The sequence below is a fragment of the Fundulus heteroclitus genome, chromosome 23, assembly GCF_011125445.2.
Source record: "Fundulus heteroclitus isolate FHET01 chromosome 23, MU-UCD_Fhet_4.1, whole genome shotgun sequence".
NCBI classification, from domain to species: Eukaryota; Metazoa; Chordata; class Actinopteri; order Cyprinodontiformes; family Fundulidae; genus Fundulus; species Fundulus heteroclitus.
The window spans coordinates 32,031,080-32,045,696 of record NC_046383.1 but is presented as its reverse complement, the minus strand read 5'-3'; the positions used below and the strand labels follow the sequence as shown (position 1 = coordinate 32,045,696).

At 41.2% G+C, this 14,617-nt stretch overlaps 1 protein-coding gene across 4 annotated transcripts; it reads left to right on the top strand.

Moving 5' to 3' along the window:
* The first annotated feature begins 3,275 nt into the window (after positions 1-3,275).
* On the top strand, positions 3,276-12,885 carry zgc:92242 (uncharacterized protein LOC436899 homolog). Of its 4 annotated transcripts, XM_036127448.1 has the most exons (7): positions 3,370-3,423; positions 4,846-4,849; positions 5,866-6,271; positions 10,836-10,953; positions 11,134-11,245; positions 11,338-11,560; positions 12,202-12,885. In XM_036127448.1, exons 3-7 carry the CDS (start codon positions 6,091-6,093, stop codon positions 12,363-12,365), a joined length of 798 nt encoding a protein of 265 aa, XP_035983341.1. In that variant the 5' UTR covers positions 3,370-3,423; positions 4,846-4,849; positions 5,866-6,090; the 3' UTR covers positions 12,366-12,885. The 4 variants fall into 4 exon arrangements, with proteins under 4 accessions (XP_012722285.2, XP_021174326.2, XP_021174325.2 ...); XM_012866831.3 differs by lacking the exon at positions 4,846-4,849 and having other exon boundaries at positions 3,276-3,423; positions 5,874-6,271; XM_021318651.2 differs by lacking the exon at positions 4,846-4,849 and having other exon boundaries at positions 3,276-3,423; positions 5,871-6,271.
* The last annotated feature ends 1,732 nt before the right edge of the window (positions 12,886-14,617 follow it).

Sequence of the window (14,617 nt, the reverse complement as noted above, 5' to 3'; positions counted from 1 at the left end):
GGCAATTATTCCAACTGCTAAGCATGGTGGTGAAAGCATTGTGCTGTGGGTCATTCACATGAACTCTATTATTGCAGCCAATAAAGGTCGATTGATCTCCAGCCAGAATAATACCAGGAGCTAATTAAAGGACACCGCTGGCTAGTGCACATTTGAGCATATATTAGTGGAGGTAGGTTAGAGAAAATATAAACCAAATTCAAAGCAAATTCAAAATGTAAATGCCATAAACTCCTACATATCTCTTTAAAGAAAAATACAGCTTTAAAGAGATATGTATCTATCACAAAGTGCAGTTACAGAGAAATGTTTGTAAATATATATAGCTTTTCTTTAAATCAGCTGACATTTATTTTATTACTTACATTTTATATTAGTAAGACATGGAGTTATTGTTCGATAAACCAAGTCCCAGTAATGAATAGATATTTATTGCTGAGGCTTATGTATATCTAAATGATGTAAAGATGTGGATGTGTTTTTTTTTTTTTTAACAGAATTCAAAGTCATCGTTGTTTGTTTTGTTCTATTAATTATTCGGGTGTGGAAAATGGGCGAATGACTGGCCAAGACCTAAATCTATTAGACAAAAACCAGAGAGCCTGCTATGCCGGTCGCATCCAGCAGAGGGCGCCGTCGGGGCGCTGTGGTTCCAAGGCGAGCGGCGCCTTTCTAATCTCCTCCCAGTGACTTAAGAACGATGCGGATGCAGAGCGTACTTTCCCAAGGTGCGCCTTTCATGGCGGTGAATCACAGAGGTAAGAGAGTGACACAGACAGCCCGGTGGAAAACATTACCCGGCAGTGCATTGTTAACATTAGTAGCGTTTTGTTCAACTGACCCGAAGGTGATTACATGGGAGGTTACCGTGTGGCAATTATAGGCCTCATGCTCAAGGAAGTAATTTATTTAAAAAAACAAACCTAAAAAAAAATCTCTCTTTTAGGGGCACTTTCTAAAAGTGGCTGAACTGCAGTAGTGTTTTAAAACTCACAATATGAAGGCATACGCTGTGTAAATACAGATTAGAATAACCCTGTGACACGTCAGTATTATTCAGTAAAACTCATCAGCAACATGGAGCGGCTGCTGCTGCTGCTGTGCGACCTGACCATCAGGTTCTTGCCCCCCTCAGTGACTAAGTGAGTGGTAAACAAGCAGGTGTCTGGTATCACTGAAAACACCGGTTTTGGTAGAAACTTAGCGCTATTGACTGTTGGCAGCTGCTTGGTTTCATTTTGCGTAATGTAAACATATTACGGGGGTCAGACTAAACGTTTTTGGACTGCATTTCCCTTCTCCAGTCCCACTTGAATCCGCCTCAAATTTCAAGATTAATGTGAATAACATTTCATTTTAATGTGCAAATTTGTTGGCTAGGGTCTATAACGTGGAGATAAGCCTTAATACATATCAGGCTGCACAGCTGTCCACTGTGCACACATGTAAAACACATATTAATGATAATATGACATGAAATCTTGTTGGTTTGCTCACAGGAGGGTGGATTTTTTTTTTTTTGTTTGTTTTTTTGGTGTTGATCACGGCAGTTTCAAAATACCAGATGTTTCTGCAGATATTACCCTCTATGGTTGATTATTTTACTTCGTAGTAATTTACTTTCACTGGATCAACATTTTCTTAACAAAACCGAAAAGTCTTTCCTTCGGCAGATGGATCCAAAGGGCCACAGTGAAAAAACAAGATAGCTGTGGGATCATTTAAATTGAAATGGGAATATACGCATTGGAGGAATAAATGTACGTCCCCTTGCTTATTTAAACGGGTCAGTGTTTTTCAAATAAATTTTTTTTGATTGCACCTTTAATATGTTTGGATATGTAAAATGTATTAAATAAATGATAAATTAATTGTATGGGGGTCGTTCCAGTCTTAAATATTTATTTATTGCATCCATAAGTCACGTCTCCCAGTATTTATTTAATTATTTATTAATTATCAAATAAATGTTGCTGATGCTTTTTTTTCATGTAAGCTATACATTTGTTTATGATTTGCCTGTTTTACCATTGATTATGATCTCGATCATTTTTTTCCTTCTATTTAATGAAAACATTATAGCTAAAAAAAAAAAACTGTCACTGTTTTTGGCCTATAAAAGCCTCGTCATTATCGCGTTTCAGACATCAGATATGGGCAAGGAGAGGGTATTGGCCAGAAAGATTCAGATGAGTGCACATCGACATTTTCTGGCAATCCATTACTTCCTGTTTCCTTGAAGCTTAAATACTACATAACACAGAGGCCCATTTCTTTAAGGCAGCCTTCAAAATGAAAAAGACAACAAACCTGGTCATGCAAGTTGGGCAGAGGTGTGTCAAGCTTCAGATTATGTCACTGTAATACAACATGACTTTATTTGCAGACTTTTTAAAAGGGGGGTGCCAAAAAAAGGGGCTGCTGCGTCTGCTAATTTACAGCCTCTATATTCTATAATGCTGCATTGACGCTCACACGTTTGCTTGATTCAGTTCATTGTCACTTTTTAGGCTCCTTCTAAACCCAAAAAAAAATTTTTTTCCTGTAAACACTCGCTCCATGACGCTGACAGCTTATTTTGTTATCTACACATGACTTCTCCTGCGTGCTTATGTTATTAATAGCTGCAGTCGCTCCTATTATGTGACTGGTATTCACACCATCCTCTGTGGCTTGTCAGATCTGGCACCGCTGGGTGGAGAGCAAACCAAAAAAAAAACAACAAAAAAAAAAAAACAATAGCTGCTGGTACCATAACTGTGTCAGCAACCTGTTGACGGAAAAATCCCGAGGGACAAAACAGCCGCGTTTCCTTCCTGCGCATGTGCTGTTGTGAGCCGTGGTTTTTTAATGCCAATCTAGCAGGATTTCCTCAGGGGAGGCGAAGGAGGAAGGGAAGGTGAGCCACAGCTTTGCAGATGTGATCAAATCCGATTTGAAACAAAAAGAAGTGAAAGCAGAAATTGTCTGATCTGCTCTAAATCTTAAAGGGAGAAATGTTACTGAGCCTGTCCGGACGATTCATTTTATTTCCCAGCACAGGTTAAGATGAAACATGGGAACATTAGAAACAATAAAAGCCCATCGGTGTTTTACAGCTAGTCATGTGTCATTTTCGTCCTTTTATTTCCTCGTCGCATTTAGGTGAAACTTTCCAACGACGTAAACTGGAGAAAAGAGCAGGAGAGAGGAGAAGGAGGAGGGAAAAAAGCCGAATGCCAGTCCGTCCCACTCTTGCTGAGTACAAATACAGCTGAGAAGAGTTCGGCTTGCATACCTCAGCTTTAGACACACAGACAGAGGCGTGCTCTTTCACGTCACACACACACACACACACACACACACACACTGATTAATCCAACCCCACAGAGGCACCAGGATTCAGAGCACAGTGCAGAGATGCTACCGGCTGGCAGACACTGAGTAAGTCCACTCTCCCTCCTCTGTCCTCCTCTCTTTCTCTGGCCCGTCTTTGTTGTCTGACTGCTGTTCCACGGCCCGTCTGGGCTCATTTGTCTCTCGCCCTCCTCTCTGTCGCTGAGAAATGGCCACTGTTTGCTCAGACTGAGAGACTTTTCAAACTTTTCCCCTCAGTATGCTGCGCACATACATCCCTGCCCTCTTCTCCCCTGCTTTCTTTCTGTTCCCCCCCCCTCATGTGAGAGGCAGGAGAAAGATCCAGCACTAATTAGCATGTGGGCACAGAGCCACGAGTTGATGTTTTACCTTAAATGATAGATTGAAGCATGGTGATGGAACTGGATTTGGTCCCCAGTGCGATTGTGGATCGATGCATCCAGCTCGTCTGCATCGGTTCAGTTAGTTTAAGTCTTGCTGAATTTATGCGCTGCTGTGGTCCAAAAAAAAAAAGGATGTTTGCTTCCAAACCTTTTAAATCACACTGACTTTATTTGTCTTGGTCATAAATCCAAAGTGCCAAAGAGTTTTTCGTGCCTGTGGAGATTAGGCGTGGAATGCTATGAAGGTCTCACAGAATGATGCCACTGAGTAAAGACACCACAGTTCCATGGTAGCACAAATAAAATGATCTGATCGCTTTTATTTAAAGCGACAACTATTCCTCCTGCTGCAAAAATGATATAATGGTCAATACAGCTGTTATGATGCTGCCCATAACCTGCATGCATTGTTATTTTCATCGCGATTTTACGGTTTTCACAAAAATCCAGAATCAACAACAGTTCGTTCTAGATTTGTTATTAGTTCCCACATGTTTATTGAGCAGAACATCATCCCTCTGTGCTGCCCTGCTCTTTAGGGACTAACTCAAGCATAACAAGCTGATATTATGACGCGATCTGAAAGCCGGAGGTCAGATATGGGGATGATGTCACGAAATTAGAGCATTCTAGTCGTACGTCTTGGTGGGACTTGCTCATTGTTATAGTGCTGGCTAATATTAGAAACACAAGATTATTGTGAACATGTTCACCTTTACTACGCGATCTGTGAGCAGCGGCCATACTGGATGCTGAACTTGGGGCTGCTCACCCATCCCAGAGGTCTCTTGTCAGAACTCCAGCTTCTCATGAAATTATTGTTGTTTCTCCTTCTGGGAACTTAGAAAATTTGACTTTGAAGTGCAAAAAGAATACACTATTAGCTGCTTAATGCTGAGTCAGGCTATCGGTGCGAGTGTCAGACAAGCTACTAGCAGTTTGCTAACTGTAGCGACAGCGTTGCCTTGATGAGGGCCATGGCCGGTGCTTTATTTAGTTTTAAATATTTCCAAACATCCAAATTTTCCTTTTTTGTATAGTCTATGGGAAAATGTGCAAGCTTTCTATCTGCCAGCTGGGTGGCAGTGCACAGAAAAGCTCCAAGCAGCATGAAAAGCTTGGAGTCTTAATAGTTGTTTTATCCCCTACATTACCACGTTTATGGCCATCTGCAGGACATTTCACACTGACCACAGGCATATTTACACCCACCATAGGGTTGTTTGGGATCTGCTTTCAGAACTAATGATTTAAAGTCATGTTCTTGTCAACTCCTGGTCTGGTGTAATGAAATGCGGTTATATGACTCCAGTTTATTATGTTTGTCAGCAGGAAGTCACTTAGAGTCATTTTGGTTTCATCAGGAGCCTTTATCTGTTACATTTTATAATAGTCATCTGGTCCAAACGGAGATCAGAACCACAATCAAAAGAAATGGTATGTACTATAAAGTCTACTTGGGAAAAAAAAGTTTAAAATTAACTTTTTGCCTATTTAAACAAATGAGTCAAATTTAAAGCAAGTCACATGTGGATTTCTTGAGGTTGTTATTTTTCAAATTACTGTAAAACCAGATCCCCTCAGGTGCAAATGGGTTAATAGTTAGCGCAGACTCACACCCTATTGGCTCTCGCCTAGCAGCACCGTTCAGTATTTTTCAAAAGTGCATGCGAGGCGGAGACTGCTTTTATTTACACACAGAGCAAGGTCAGTGGTAATTCCTGGAGTTTTTTTAGCTTGTGGGCTTCCTGGCTGGCTCATTAAAGAGAGCACCGGGGTCACGTGTGCTGATAAGGTGCAAAAGAACAAGCCCGTCTGTAGAAATGAATTATTGAAGCAGGCTTCTTGTCTCAGTGTCTGTTACTCACAGATAGTGTGGAGTCATTAGCACCCCGCCCTGTGTATGTGTGTGTTGACATACTGAACCTGCCCCTATTTGCCTTTCAGTGTTTAGAAACCCAGCAGCTTTCCCACTGCATGCTGCACCCCAGTACGCGCACATTACACTTGGCAGTGGGGCATTATTTGCTTAGGGCCCATTGTGTTCTGCCAGCTAAAACACCATTGAATGGAGTGGGACTAAACAGTACGGCAGATCTAATCTCTCTGTCTCTCCAACATCCACAGCAGCAGCAGCAGCAGCAGCAGGCCTGCCAAACTGGTCCGTACACTCTGGACCTCCAGAGCACCGAAAACAGTTCACAAAGGAGACCACTTTGACTTCCCCCGGCAGAAAAAAGAGCCCCTGAGCCTGCAAAAAAAAAAAGGGGATCTTGACCTTGAACGAGGCGGGAAAAGAAGCGATCATAGACCTACTGCTGCAACACGACCCACCGGACAGGGAGACAAGATGCTGGCTCAAATCCTGAAGGACATGTGGGTGGACCCCGATGTGCTGGAGGCCCTCGGTGAGGAGCAAAAGAAGATTCTCTTTTTGAAGATGAGAGAAGAGCAGGTACGCCGCTGGAAAGTGCGGGAAGAGAAGGAAGAAAAAGAAGGAAGGGACAACAGGGACACAAGGCCCAAGAAAGGTAGAGCGCAGCACTCCTTTAATCATACTGGTTGAACTGGCAGGGGGAGCACACGTAACAACTTCCAGTAAATTAGACTGAGCAGTCTAGAAAGATGCTTTAACAGGAGGAGCAACATTTTTGTAGCTATAAGAAAATGGGTGTTGATGTGAACGAGTCACCAGATGACACTAGTATATTCTCATAGACTCGGTTATGCAGCTGTTTCATATAGTTCAGACACTTCATAGAAGTCCTTCTCTGACCAAATGATCCCTTACTTTGACACAATCATCACAAACTAACACAGATCCGCATGCATGAAACTTATTATTTCAGCAAAAGATCAAATCATAAGCAACATGTCAAAAACAGCATGTACAGTAAGAGCGATCAGATCCAAATAAATGTATTCTACTGAATCCATGCTTACCACTGACGTTAAAGATAAAAACAGCAGAATCATGCTATATTCCAAATGATATTTTTAGGGAACCACTTAATGACAGACATTCCTATCACTGAATTCAATGTGGTACTAATAATTTTTTTGTCTGAGCATGGGTCTGTTCCTGAAATCAAAGTATACAGAGGTTTCAACAAGTCACAGTTTAAAATTCTCTTTTTCTGTCGTATTGTTCCTTTGACTTCAAACCTTTTTTTAATTAGATGTTGAAAAAGGTGTGAAAATCACTGTGTGAACAGCTGTGTGGAAAACAGAGTGGCCCAACACTTTACCTGAAAACTACCATTAAATCTTGTATGCTAGGTATTTATTCCCACCTATATCAACATATCAATAATCATATGGTTTAGATAACAACTTCATAACTGTGATAGATAAAATATTGTTGTTGATCATGTTATACATTTCTGTTTTAAACCTTGAGTTTAAATGCATTGCCATGAGAGTCTGATACTGGCCTGTTTCTACATCTATTGGCATTTTGTTTAATGTAGCTTTGAAAATGAGGTTTCCATTAATGCCAAAATTGTAAAAACTAAATATACAGATTTCTTTCTTTTTGTTAAAATTATGATAGAATCAAATGTTTTCTTACTGACTGGGGTATTTCTAGTTAAATCTAGTGAAATGTTAGAAATGTTCTTTTTAAGAGGTGCCAGTAATATCTCAACAAGAGCTAGCTTAAGACTTCCCGTTTCTTTACAATTGTTTATTCACTTTGAAAACAACTTTTAACAAAGTTTAACTTGTTTACAGCTGTAGTTACTAAGGCTATGCACAATTCCTTGATTAGTTTTGCCTCAATAACAAAGCTATGTCAGCTGTTTTTCCCTACAGCTAAGCTGAGATAGCATACTGCTAGCACTAGCTAACAGTGTGCTATCTCAGCTTAGCTGCTAGCACTAGCTAACAGTTAGCAAAAACATTGTTTATATCCTGAAAATGGCTAAAAATTCATGCACTTAACATTAAAGCTTGTTTCTTTTTAAGAGATGTGGATGTAACCACTCGTAAAAAAATTGTTATTTTTGTAATTCCTTCTGGTATATAGCATTTATCATTATTTGGGTGCCACAAACGTAGTCCTATATGTTGTGAGAACAATTATGCTTGAAAGTTGTTTTACAAATATTTAATTCTGTAATCGTCTAAACTCTTAGGTCTACATAAGTAATGAAGCAGTTTTGTTTCTAAGGTTACCAATCAAATTAAGTGTTTGTTTTTCTCTACTCATCAAACCCAGCCCTACATTAGAAGTGTTGATCCGTCTTACAAAGACGCTGTCATCTTAGCTTGTTCAGCAGCATAATAGGAGTGTGTATGTGTGAGTGTGTAACACAGCTTCTGTCTCTGCCAGTCAAATTGCTGTGTGGGCTGAAAGCTGAAGAAGATTGAGTAAACCCTGTGGTTTGGGGAGTCGCCACGCTTTACACCACATATCAAGTTACCATCTTTGTTTACCCAATCTCTGCCATGTCACCTGAGAAGAGGCAGAGTGGGAGCTGTCTGTGTGCTAGCATTACAGAAGACATGCTCCAGTTAGACGTCTTTACTGTGCGGCTTCAGGGTATTCATATAAGCTCATAAATGTCCTACTCAAGCACATTTAGGCCTCATCCTGTCACTAGATACACTGGCTCTCAAAAGTGTTAACGCCATCTTTAAAAATCATGTTTTTGCGCCATAAGACGCCGTGACACTCGTCCCATACAGCTCAGATATAAACCAAACAATTCTGCTGGGAGGATAACATTTGAGCATTCATCTACCTTTGTTTATCACCATCCCATATTGTTTTCTCTTCTCTGAAGAAGTTCTCCAAATCTATTGGATTATGATGACACCCCTTGTTCACAGCTCCCTTCAGATGACTTGGTGATTTTTGGTCAGATTTAATCCTGAACTCTACTTTGACCATTCCTAAACTTTACCATTATTTTTTTGATCATTTGAACGCATGCATTGATGCAAAGTGGTGTGGAAAAAATTAATCTCCCTCCATCTTCAGCTTTTTAGCAGACATCTGATAGTCTGGGGTCAAGACTGACTGAGCTTTAGAGCTGTTCATGACTGCTTCTACCTTGATTAAAAAGAAAAAAGACAAGCAACCGCAGATCATGATACAGTCACCACCATGTTTCACTGTGGGTTTGGTATTTTCTTAGGAAGGAAAGGCTTCTGTCTCTTAACTCTACTCCTTTGTTTAAACAGGGGAAAACAGGATGTTGTTGTCACATGTAAAACACAACCAGTACTTCATAGAAATTCATAAAGTTTCCCTATCAGTACCTTTTATTAAAGCTGTTTTGGTACTAGTGGCCTCTATTCATCAGTAGATGGAGAGGAAGAAGGTTAGTGAAGGAAAGGGAAGACATGCGGTAAATGGCCCAGGGCTGAGATGAACACAGGACAGCTGAGCGGAGGACTGCAGCCTCTGCATATGGTGTGCCACGTGTCAGCCCCTTTTCATCAGTTTCAGAGAAATGTTCAGTTTTAGCAATGTCTCTGTTGTCCTATATTTTCTCCACCGATTGCTAACTGCTCGTCGTTGTGCCGTGGTGCATGTATAATTTGTGGAAATGTTTATGTCCTCCTCTTAACTGATGCCGTCATACAGTGAGATTATGTTTTATCCTTTGCAAAATCTCTGCTAACAATGGCTTAAACTAAAGGTTGAAAACACGTAACTGTGAGGAAACCCCAGCTAGAACAGCGCAACTTTGTTTCAGGCTTATGAGATTCGAGGTACTTAACAGCAGGTGTGAACTCAAGAATGCTGAAAGTCAATCACAAGGTTCTTCAAGACAGTACAGTTTTAGTTTGAGGGTGTGAACACGGATCAAGGTTAGGATGGATTTATATTTTTCATATCTATTTTTTCCCCAAATCCTTTCTTTTTTTTCCACTTGAACTTTACGGGGTAGCTATATATGTCACATTAGTTTTGATTAAAAGCTCCTTAAAGATTTATAAAAATCTACTTTTTAAAGCCGCTATACCTCTAAGATTTGCTGCAGTTCGGTTTTGATTTGTGTTTGCTGATAGCAATAAAGGCGGTACATTTAAACTATATGATTCAGACAGATTCTTCTTATCTTATTGCTATAACTCAGTAACATGACTGTGGCTGAGAACATAAAGGTGTGTATGCCAACAGATTTATGTCTGAGGCGCCCTACAGTGACGTAACACGAAGACGTTTTTCCACAATGCCCCCTTGTGTGTGGTGATCCTCGCCAATAAGAGAAACACAGCCTTCTTTGTTTGGCACTTTCCTCTGAAATCTCCTGAGACTTTCATAGATTTGTCACAGATGATAACGAGGCTCTTGATGTTGCCTATTAAACTGGGTTACAGTTAGCAGAAAGCGGAGCGCTATTTTTCTAGATTTGAATTTCTGAAGCAGCACATCTATCTGTGACATCACGGGAGAGCTTTATCAGGGGCCGTAGAGTCATGGAAAACACCTGAGCACTGATTGACACTGATTGTCATGTGCGGCCTATATTTAACCACTGCGTCATGGTGAGGTAACAATGCTAAATAGTTGTTATTTTCCAGAGGCAGAGACAGAGACGTTTAACAATAGACCTTTTAAAGGTAAATTATAAAACATATTTTATTTCCTTAAGGCTGTGCAATATTAACTTGTTTTGAAACCTAAATCATAGGCGTCATAAAAAGTTATTTAAAAAAAAAAAAACACCAGAGGGAGCTTGTGTTGAACTGTCTCAAGGTTACCTTTATACTTCCTTGATTTCTTTTCCATCTCTCTCTCTCTTTTACCACTGGCTCCATTTTGCTGTTAATTGCATGTTTTTTTTATATGAAGAATACTGAAAATAAACACCAGCAAAAATATAGTTTAATATATAGAAGGCCAGGAGAACCAAATGGGGAGAAATTTGCCTTAGAAACAATGGGGACAGCATGTATTGTCAGCCGATGGTTGTTGTGTTTATCCTTGTAGGACAGCACCACCTACTGGCTAAAGTTAGTTATTGAGAGGTCTGATTCAATCAGAACCTTCCTGAATGCCTTTAATCTGAGAAAAAAACAGATAAAAATAAATGAACTAATTTTTTCTCTTTTTTCCCCCCTGTTCCACTTTATTTCTAGCTTCGAGCAAACAAGTGAGCTGGCTCCTCAGTCGGGACGGCGATGTGAGCGTGACGGTAATCGGAGAGGTGGATGAATTCAGGTCCTCCAAAGTCCTGCAGAACCACATGAACAACAGGTAGAAACAGAGAACTCGGCTGATCGTAAATAACATTCTCATATAATATCTGTCTCAAAAAACATGTTCCTAAACTAAAATAAAACTGTAATATAAAGACCTTTTTTATGTTGAGGTCAAACAATTGATTTATAGGCTGGAATGTACGTAAAAATAACAATAGATATCTTTCTCTTACAGGCTCCTCGGTGACAGCACGAAATGCATCCAGAAGGTGGACGTGCTGCCAGGAAGTGATGCCCAGCAGCACAGCATCAAAGGCGACGCCAAGCTCCCTCTCACAGATGTTAATGTGAGTCCCCGTGTGAGTTTGTACGTGGGTTTCCCGAATACAAAATGGCCAGCGTGCTGGATTCTGATCAGCACATCTTCAATCACACGCAGGAGAATCCAGCTTCACCACGCAACCAGTCATCTGGGGAAGAGGACTGCAGCGCTGATGAGGACCCAAAGGACCCCAACGGAGACGTTAACAGCGAATCGGGCGGCGGCTCAGAGAACGTCAGCGAGCTGAACCTCGTCTACAGGCCCCATTTTCGTAGGAATGGCAAGCGGCTGCCAAAGAGCAAGCTGACAGACGCGGAGACAGTGGCCCCACCTGACAGAGGTGAGACAATAAAAAGACTGCAAATTACCCCGTACATAACATTCTCCCTATGAAACCTAAAGCCATGATGTTTCACATCACCTCGAACGCGCCATCTTCAGCGTGAAACATTGCGGTGGCAGCATCATGCTGTGAGGAAGAAGGACGGATCTAAATACGGGGCAGTCTGAGACGGAAACTCTGCTTCCCCACACCAAACTCAGTTCAGCGGGTCATTAGCAGAGCTCTGCACTACCAGATTTCATGCTAAGGAGGTTATTCACCTGAATACATTTGATTCAGGTGCGGAGGGTCAGGGACGTAACCAAAGGTACGTCCCTGACACCGGCCTTTTATAGACTCGAGTTTTGAGACACCCGTGTTAAAGGCTGTATAAGTCTTGACACTGGGGTCAAAATTCCATCACATGAAATCCAAAGATATACATTTTAATCTGTGGCTGTAATGTGACAAAACGTGAAGAAGTTCAAGTATGAATACTTAATGAAGGCGCTTGAATAGAGACGTTAGCACTCTACCTGGTTATGGTTATCTGTGTTAAATATAGTTTTTCTTGGTATGCCGTAACTGGAATTTCCCCTAATTAAAATGAACAATAATTCCTGGAACTCATTCTGGTCTCTTTTTTTTTTTTTTTTTAGAAACTCTGTCGTGCAGGGAGACGTCAGAGAACGAAGTTTGTGTGGCTCAACTCAGGAAGGCGTTCGCAGACGATCCCCGCAGCAAAGCACCTGCCTGCAGCAAACCGCCCATACCTGTCAAACCGGCTCATCTACTGAAAAGAAGCACAGCGCTGGTCCATTAAGACTCGCCACGTTTCCACCCTGCTGTACGTCAACAGCCTGACCCCTGAGGAGTCGGAGGTGACGCAAACGCTGCAGCTCATTTGCGCTCCGGCGGACCCGAGCTGAGGACAAATACACGGCGAAACCGACGCTTCCCTTTTTTCTTTTTTGAACTTGTCCGAGACCTAATTTAAAATTTCCACCTGCAGACGGGGAAGCGTCTGCGAAAGGGGAGCGGGGACTGTGCACTGAAGTCAGACTTAATGGGGAACCTAAAATGCTGTGATGTTGAGTTGAATTTCTGACTCCTGCATTTTCACGGCATGTCACTGGGGGACATGTCCACGGGAAAGAGACACAAACACAGTGCTGAATGGAAAAACTGTGCTTTTCCACCCGGGACGGTTTGAGCTGCAGTGGGAAACCCGAAAAGCATCGATCAATCTCTCATATTCTCCTCCGTGTTCACATAACTTATCTGTGCTCTGGACTTTACTCTGGTTTCTTTTCAGGGGATCAAATAAAACTACTGGATTCACAGTGAAACTGTTGGTACCTTTTATCCTTAAAGGGATTCTAGACAATTTAATTACATATCTTCACATTCACCTGAGAACGCTCCCTCATTCACTGACAAGCACTGACCTGCTCATCAGGAGCCCTTTAGGCCTTGATACATTGCTCGAGAGCTTGTCCGTGTCTTAGAACAAAACCACTGAGCGGTCTCAGGACAGCAAACCACTTTTTGTTGATTGATTTTGTCATACTCTGTTGCAAATAATAACTTGATGCTTCATGGGTGAGCTCACAGTCAGCTACAAGGGAAGTCTGCAAGAAAGTTTAAGTCTTAAGTCTCGCTATCTGTTACTCCAACAATTCGAATATTAGACGTAAAACGATATCTATTTTATGGTTATATAAGGTCGGGTAGTTCACGTCTTTATTTACCCCAGAAAATATGTTAATATGTTAGCCTGTTTGATCAACTCTAACATCGTTACAGTGGATGTTTGTGTGTCTGCTTTGTTTCTCCTTTCATGCTAATTTTTTCATTGTTTAGAGAAAAGGTAAAAAAAATTTCTACCTTCCAAAGGACATTTATTTCTCTCATTTTTAACAGGATTTTCCTGAACTGGGAAATGTTCAGCTGTAATGTAGATTCTGACGTTCCCGAAGGAATATTTAGTTCTTTAAGATTGCACTTTCCGGTGACATTTAGTGAGCCGATCGACACGGTAGGGAATGTTTTGATCTGGGTGTGTTAGCACGATGATGCTCGCCTTCGCATGCAACGATAAACGGCCGTGCTTTGGTGCAGCAGGTCCTGGACAGCACAGAAGGGTGTCAGCACGGCTAAAACTATGAAATTCACTTCATTTCATGCATCAAATAAATTTTGTAGATTGGGATAAATATCTGAAGATATCTAGATTTGAAGCCCTGGGTCATTCATGTCTTCCCCTTCTCTCTCTACCCTACTTCCTGTCCAGCTACTGATAAATAAAGACTACTAGTGCCAAAGAAGTACCATTTAAAGTACTAAATGGTATTGAGATTTTAATATCTGTTTAACATTTTTTAAGCAAAGAAAATGCAATGCGTGTCATCATAGAAGGAAAAAGGCTCATGATCTGATAGTTTGTCATAACATTTTGCAAATTCTGCTTAGGGTCCGACACAGTCTTGAGCGCGGGCAAGCCCTTGGAGAATCCCCTGGAGTCCATCAGATATCAGAAGCTGTGAAAAGCATAAAACCACACACAACAGAAGCAACAGTGTTTCTCTTTTATGGTTTGTTTGAGATGTAGTTACTACCTAACTCTTGGGTCATATGCTCACGTTACTTAGTCACCGATTCATTCCCGAATCATCCCTGCTCCCGCTGACATTTTGTGTTTTCCCCGGTATACAAGTATTTGTACTGCATACGTACTATTTATCTGTTGTCTATGTGTAAAAGGAACAAATTACAACATTTTTCAACTGTTTTTGTTGTGTGGCGTATTCTTGCCTTTAACCCAGTCTGGCCTATGCGTAGGATCTTCTAGATAAGACCCAATGAAGCTGAGTTTATTGATGATTTACACAGTGATTATCTATTCAGGAGGACACATCAGAAAACGGCTTGCTGGAGATCAAACGGACGGCGCGGAGAGCTGATTAGCATGTGGTTAAGGCTGGAACAGAGGCCGAGACGCTTGGGGAGACAGCGCAAATGAGAGTCTGGTCACGGGAAGAGAAACGTCACACTCAACTCAATAAACCTCACCGC